General features: G+C 29.9%; 2 protein-coding genes across 2 annotated transcripts; both read right to left on the bottom strand.

Moving 5' to 3' along the window:
- Positions 1-400: 400 nt before the first annotated feature.
- Positions 401-913, bottom strand: LOC110645815 (uncharacterized). Its single transcript, XM_021799071.2, has one exon. It carries the CDS (start codon positions 911-913, stop codon positions 401-403), a length of 513 nt encoding a protein of 170 aa, XP_021654763.2.
- Positions 914-1,478: 565 nt separating this feature from the next.
- LOC110647018 (probable 6-phosphogluconolactonase 2) lies at positions 1,479-5,650 on the bottom strand. Its single transcript, XM_021800652.2, has 3 exons — positions 4,859-5,650; positions 4,559-4,694; positions 1,479-2,085 (listed from the first exon to the last, which is right to left on the bottom strand). The coding sequence occupies exons 1-3, from the start codon at positions 5,068-5,070 to the stop codon at positions 1,612-1,614; spliced, it is 822 nt and encodes a 273-aa protein (XP_021656344.2). The 5' UTR covers positions 5,071-5,650; the 3' UTR covers positions 1,479-1,611.
- Positions 5,651-7,655: the final 2,005 nt, after the last annotated feature.

The following is a 7,655-nucleotide window of genomic DNA, read 5'->3' as shown; positions in this document are numbered from 1 at the left end:
ATATTTTCTATTGTGATTGGCCTTATTCATTTAAAACATATTAACTTATTTATTAAATTGTGGTAAAAATTAAATATGAGTGGGCTAATAATTTTAAATTTATAATAATTTTAAAATTAATTTAAATAATAAAAAATTATATAATTATAAATAATATAAACAATAAAAAATATTTTTGAAAAATTCCATTTTTTTCCCCTTCCTCCATATACTTATATATAAAATATAGATTAATAATATAATTGATCAACTTCATTAATAATCAGAAAAGCATAATACATGAACTTGATGCGATCGCATCAAGCCTAAAATCTTCACACACACAAAAACAAATATACACTCAACTATACGTATTAATTAATAAAATTAACGATTCCCATTAGGTTTATCAGTGTAATTTTCAGGAGTTCTTTTCCGAATCATTTTCAACGTCAAGAGCCTTAGGGGTACCTTGAACACCAGGTATGAACATGTTATTCCCTGTAGCCTTATTACCAGAATTGCTGCCAACGCCATCACCGCTTCCAAATCCATAACCGGTGCCACCTCCATATGACTCGGAGCTTCCACCGCCAGAACCAGTTGAGCTGCCAAAACCAAAGCCAAATCCCGCACCCCCGCCATCAGGGCTTCGCCCTGAGCCTGACCCAAAGCCGAAACTGCTTCCATCAGGCCCCGAGCCTGTGCCCCAGTGGTAACTCCAACTTCCATCAGGAGCTGAGTCGCACTCACAATTGTATTTCCACCCTCCATCATGGTTTGAACCGTCTGCTTTGTTGCTGCCGTGAGCAGGCTTATCTTTTTTTGGGTTTTTCTTAAGCTTATCCTTTGATGGAGATAAAGCAGAATTATGAACTATGAGTGCAAGTACTAGAAATATAACTACAACATATTTCTTCAGCTTGATTGCCATTTTCTTGTTAGCGAGGCAAAGATAATAAATTTGCAGGGAAAAAAGGGTGAGTGTAGACTTCTTTATTTAGATCAAACACCCACAAATTTGAAATTCTTGTCTTCTGAAGTTTGCAGTGTTAGATCGTGGCCAATTATCTGTTACGTGCCTTAACGTATATTTTCACAAAGCAGCACATAAAAGTAGTGACTTTCTGTTGCTATGCTCATGCGCATACGTCCACGAGTGTAATGAGCACTTCCTATTCCAGGTGAAAGCCATATATCACACACATTACATGCCCATTAAAGCAAGAAAATAATTGTATATTCCCAACTTATTCTGATCAGGGTATTCTCATTTCTCATATACATCTTGAGCAATTATTGAGACTAAATCTTTTCTTAACAGATCTTAAGAGTCTACTCTTTCACATCGATTCAGTACTTTCACGGAACTTGAACCTTAATTAATAGAAAATTATATCTCATCTTTACCGACTAACTTTATTGGGTTATATCTCACTCATTTATCAAGCCTAAATCTTGTATGATGAAATACATATCATTGTTTGTATGTGATGCTGGTGCTAATAATTCTCATTAATTAGTAGATAAGTTTAATAATAACGTAACAGTAACATAATCAAGCAGTGAAAAACCATAATCACAATGTCCAGCTTCTGGAATCAGTCAAACGAATTCACAATCTAGTCTATTTTAGGAACCTGAAGTGGCAGCACATCCTTTGCCAAGGAGAAACAGAGAAGCAGCGCTGGTATCTACAAACCAAACCAGCTTGCCATCTATGGGCCACACCATACGGGCCGGATTGGACCCAATGGACTTCTGACCCATCATCACATCCAAAAACTCAGGGGCCACTTCAGCCCCTGAGGCCACAATGGCCACGTGGGCTGCAGCATTAATGACGGGGAGCGTGAGCATCACTTTCTCTTTAGACCCATCGATTGAGACAAGTGAAACCCATTGGGACTCCTCTCCAGGCACAGGGTGGCGTGGAAGAGGAAAGTTTAAAAGGATGAGGTCAAATCTGGGGCAGTCGCTTGATGGAGAAACTGAGACCGACCGTTTTCTAACGTGTTGCCTGATGGAGAACTCGTAGTTACTGGCTGCAGATTCTCCCGGTACGTCGTGGCTCACGGGGAAAACGTGAGCCGGAAGTATAGGAACCTGCAAGAAAAAAAAAAAACAATAATGGTCAACGTTGGTCCAAATCTACACTCCACGAGATTGATGGAAGTAGACTAAAATTTTGCATTCATCGAAAGGGTTGTACAAAAATTTTAACCACATATGGGACATGTTATTAAAGTTTAAATTTATTGTAGTGTATATATATTTGTTTTATTAAGTTCAAAGCATATAGTATATCAAAAAGTGATATATGAGGCTATTATCGTGGATTTTTTTTTTAATTTTTTTTTATAAATGTATTAGCACGGATCTGAAAAGACCAGACCAACATGAAGGAGGGTTATAATATTGACCTCTAATATTTCAAAACTGAAAGAGTAATTAAAACAAGAATAAACCATATCTCACGTATGTAATATTTATTATGGTATCCTATAATTTAGGTTTTAAAATATGAAAAAATTATAGTTTAATCTCTTTTATTTTTTTTTTTACGAGAAATAATTTATTTCCTGAATGTCTTTGTTAAATTTATCAGTAATTAACCATAATAAAAACAATTAATTTAAATGAAAGGATTGAATTATTATAAATATTAAAATTATAGGAATTAAAGAATTATAAATATTAAAATTATAGATATTAATTTATTATAAAAAATGAAATATGATAGATTAGATTATAATAATTTTTAACTCATTAACGATAAATTTTAATAAAAAAATTAATTTATTAACATAAACATGTTTTAGGTAATAATTTGTTTCCCATAAAGAAATGGAAAGATTAAACTATAATTTTATACTAAATTATAAATTGCCCTATATGTCAAGTTTTGATATTCTTTTAGGGTAATTTATAATTAAAAGTCCATTTGATTTGCACATTGAAATCGGTATCAGTATTGGAATTGGAATCAAGAGGAATCGGAGAGGGAATAATAAATTTTAACTTATATTTGGTTTACTACAAAATCGGAGTCAGATTTCTTCTCAAAGTATTTGATTTGCATATATAAACTATACAATCGGAATAAACTTATTCTGTGCTAAATGAAAATAAACTTAAAATTATTTTTTTATATTTTTAATTTTAATTATTATAGGAGAATATAAAAATAATATTTTTATATTTTTTTAATTTAATTAATTATAACTATAATTATAATTTTTTAATTTTATTTAATTATGAGTAAAAATAAAAATAATATATTTTATCCTTTTACCTTAAATATTCAAAATTTTTATTTTAATTGATTATATGAAAATATAAAAATTACATTTTTTCAGTGATTTAATTTTAATTATTTATATAAAAATATAAAAATAATAATTTTATATTTTAATTATCGTTATAATTATTTTATTTTTATTTTAATTAATTATTTTAATTATTAAGATTATTTTAATTATATTATAACTATAATTAATTATAATTATAATTATAATTTTTAATTTTAATTATTTGTATGAAAATATAAAAATAATGGTTTTATATTTTAATTATTGTTATAATTACTTTATTTTTATTTTTATTTTAATTAATTATTTTAATTATTATTGCAATTATTATACTTATAATTTTTAATTAATAATAAAATATTTTTATTATTATAATAATTATAATTATAATTATAATTGAGTATTTAGATAATCATTCATATTCTTGTGTTTTAATTCACAAATTGAAAAAGAAAATTATGATTCTTTTGGTTGTAGGAATCAGATTCCCTAGTTTGTGAAAATGAAAATAAAAAAACGAGTTTGTAAATATCCATTAAGGGAATCATTCCCATTCATGGGTCAATTTTTTGTAAACTAAACAGAACCTAAATCTTTAAAGTATAGCAAAAATAATAATTTGACCTTTAAAGTTTAATTTTATTAATAAATTAGTCTCTCTTGTTTAAATTGACCATTAACTATTTTTCAATTTGAAATAATTTAGTCATTAAAATTTTATTTTATTAACAAAATAATTTCTATAATTTTATTTAATCATTAAAATATTCCCTATATCTAATAAAATGAAATTTTAAAGACTAAATTGTTTTAAATCGAAAAACAATTAACAGTAAGAACAAATTTATTAAAAGAATTAAATTTTGAAAAACATACCATAGGCTAATATATAAATTTTACTATACTTCAAAGATTTAATTATAAATTATTTATTTTATAATATATATGAGAAAGGGAGAGTTGAACCTGAATCTCACAAATACAGTACATATATATAGTTATCGTTATATTACCCGCACCCTAACAGTTAAGAGTTTAGATTTTGTGTTTGGAATTTATATTTTGGTCATTTAATTAATTGTTAGAAGAATTTGTGCAGATAACTTTCAAACTTGGTTGGCCGAAGTGATTAATATCCCGAAGTCATATATATTCTGATATGGCTGCCGTGACACTCCATTTAACTAGAGAGAAATTGAGCCCAAACATTCTACGCAAATAGACATTTGAGAGAGAGAGAGAGAGAGAGAGAGAGAGAGAGAGAGAACCTTGGACAGAAAATATTCTTTGGCTTGCCAGAAGAAGCTATCTGGGTGTCTCTTAGCAACCACGTTCTCCTCAGCCCAAAACACATGCCATTTCGACCATTCCACCATTTTCAAGAACGCTGAGCTTGTTAGCTTCCTGCATTGCACACACATCATTATTAGATGGATGCATATTTGAGAACAAAACAGAAATTGGTTAAAAAAAAAAAGAAAAAAAACCGAAAAAGAACTAAATTATATCAATATAAAAAGAACACCATGTACAGTGTTCGATGTGCGTTTCTGAGAAAAATTACGTACCCCAAGCGTTTTGGAACATCTCCTCCAGAAAGAACAAGCGAGAATGAACCTTTCTCTTTTATGGCAGACTCAGAAATTTGATGAACGTAATCAGCAAGTCCTGATGACAGCTCTTCACTGCTATCAAACAATCTGAGTTCTGGATCTCTCTTCTCCATTTCCAAATTTAAATTTACCTCTTCTCTCCAATCACACATATAAATAGATAACATTGATCCTTATTTTCTTACCTAAAAAATCTGATACAAGAGACAAAAAATAAAGCAACAAAGCATGCTTGGGTTGAAAACGATGTGGGTTGTCGACGTTACTTAAAGAACTATGATTGTGAAGCACTAAATTATATTACCACGCACACCAATCTCTGTTTCTAGTCTCTTCCTTCAAGAAAGGAGTTGTTGAGCAGCATCCAAACCCTAGCTGGCTGTTACTACTTTTTTCCAGTTTCACTCTTAATTTGCTACCCTTTTGTCCTATTCTTCCTGTGTAACCATCACTTTAATAATATGGCTTCGTTGTATAGTAAAAAAGTAAACCATTTGAAACCCTTGATGTGGGCATAGTTTATACTAAATGGCGTGATGAATTAACAGTAAAGAGAACAAGTAGTACTGGCCACAATTTTCAATGATTTGACTATATTGGATAAGTTCGAATTTATTGCTAGTTAAGTTTTTCCAAAAAGAATAGGAATTATCGCCAATTATTGCTGCGTTAACATGTACTCCTCTCATTTGAAATTGAACAGAAATGCAACAGGGATGCCACTGAACTTCCCTTTTTTTTTAAACCTTCTTTTGGATGGTTGCTGCACTACATTTCACTTGTATATATACTCAAACCAAATGGAGGGATAGGGATGTGCATGGTGATTGCTGATTACAGATCGATGGTGGATAAAATTAACAACTTTGACTTTGCATGAATTGCGAGAGTTTGAGATGGAATTGAGTTTTATCTATTGGACGACTTGGGTTTTGGAAGCTATACCAGCTGTACATACATACAGAATCAAAGAAATGAGAAAAAGGACAAGTACTGTTTACTTTTGGAACCAGCTGAGCAGCTTTGAAAAGAGGGTGTGGTTGTTCAATTGGATCACGCAACGTCCCATTGGACACTGACCAACCATTAGGTGAATAACACAAAAGCTAATTTAAAATTTGTTTAGATAGAAGTCAAATTTTATACATTGTTGATATCACATATGTGGCTCATATTATTATTTAATATATTATGTTTTAATATATTTATAAATATTTTTAATATGTAAAAAAAAATCATTATCTCACTGTAAAATGAACCATTTCTATATAATTTTAAATTTATGAACAAATTACCCTTCTATATATATATATATGAAAAAGGAAGAGTTAGGTATAGTTTAAAAAAAATAAATAAAAAATGGAGGCATCACACATTCACACTTATCCTATTAAACTATATTGGTTTTTGAGGGCCAGATTATGCTGAACGTCATCCTCAAATCCAAGAAGAAATCCAAATAAATAATGAGGATTCATTTGCTCAAAAAAAGAATCAAAAGAATGAAGCGAATTCAAAGAATATATTGGATAAGCAAGTCCAAGAAACAATTAAACTGACTTTGGGGTTAAGGATGACGATGAATAAAAATTAAAAAAAAAAAAGTTTCGGAATCTCTTGAGCAAATTGATGCAAGGGAAAGTGCAGGACCTATAAGCAATTTGATATCCGTTTATCATTTTCAAATTTGCCATAATCATTGATAGTGCTGCTACAATGCTAGAGTCTTGTTGCGTTGATGAAACTGAGAAAGAAAAGAAGTAAATTTATGGTAATGCTAGGATTGTGCAAGAAAAGCACAACAAAAAATTGAGCAAAATTGCCTTTCTTGAAGTTACCATGCAGAGATTCTTTAATTACGAGAGCAAGACAAATAGAAAATCAATAAGTAGTGCATAATGGACTAGCTAGGGAGCTGTTTCTTCTCATCATTGAGTTGAGGATAAGGATGTTCTGCAGAGGGAGTAATGTAATGACGAAATATGAATAGTCTTGTGGCTGTATTGAAACGCATTGAAGATTAATGAGATATAATTACTTTATCTCTCCATTTCTTTCTTCCTTATTTGTTATTCTCTTCTCTCTATCTCTCTATTTTCCTTTATTTTTCCTTCCTTTCCTGTCTTCCAAACATTTTGGTTTTGATCAAGTCCATCCGATATTCATAAAATAAAAGTTTGCACCGTCTATTTAGTATAAAATAAATTTCAGAATAGATAATAAAGAGGTTCTAATTCAAGATCCCTATTATAAAAATGGCCTGAGTTTAACTTATCTTTAAAAACTAACTCAAGGAATAAGGGTGTCTAAGGTTTGATAAGGGGCACATTACCCCTATTATAAAATAATGTGGGATATTAATACACCCTCTCACACTCATAATTAAACACTTGGGGCGTGAGGCGTAAATATTTGTTGGGAATGCTCTAATACTATCTTAAGCAATGCGCCAAGCCTAATTGACTCCAAAAGTTAACTTAAGGAAGAGGAATGTCCAAGGTTTAATAAGAGACACATTACTTCTATTCTGAACTAACGTGGGATATTAACGGTCTCTTCTTTCTTTTAAGATTACAAAAATTTTTCACCATAAAAATAATAAAATTAAAAAATGATTAGATAAAGAGGCTCATATATATAGGATATTTTTTATATTTTTAAAAAAATAAAAAAACTAATTAAATTATCTCTAATTATTTTTGAAATATTTTTTATCTTGACTTTTTTAACAAACAGTTGTTAATTTAATTAT

The sequence above is a fragment of the Hevea brasiliensis genome, chromosome 12 (assembly GCF_030052815.1).
Source record: "Hevea brasiliensis isolate MT/VB/25A 57/8 chromosome 12, ASM3005281v1, whole genome shotgun sequence".
NCBI lineage: Eukaryota > Viridiplantae > Streptophyta > Magnoliopsida > Malpighiales > Euphorbiaceae > Hevea > Hevea brasiliensis.
This window is presented reverse-complemented; position numbering and strand designations above follow the sequence as displayed.

Bases quoted from the DNA above. Each gene is read 5' to 3' on its own strand.
- LOC110645815 (XM_021799071.2), bottom strand. From the start codon at position 913: ATGGCAATCAAGCTGAAGAAATATGTTGTAGTTATATTTCTAGTACTT.
- LOC110647018 (XM_021800652.2), bottom strand. From the start codon at position 5,070: ATGTTATCTATTTATATGTGTGATTGGAGAGAAGAGGTAAATTTAAAT. The intron at 4,695-4,858 runs GTACGTAATTTT...TGTGCAATGCAG, and splicing joins GATGTTCCAAAACGCTTGGG to GAAGCTAACAAGCTCAGCGT. The intron at 2,086-4,558 runs GTTCTCTCTCTC...TTTTTCTTGCAG, and splicing joins AAGAATATTTTCTGTCCAAG to GTTCCTATACTTCCGGCTCA.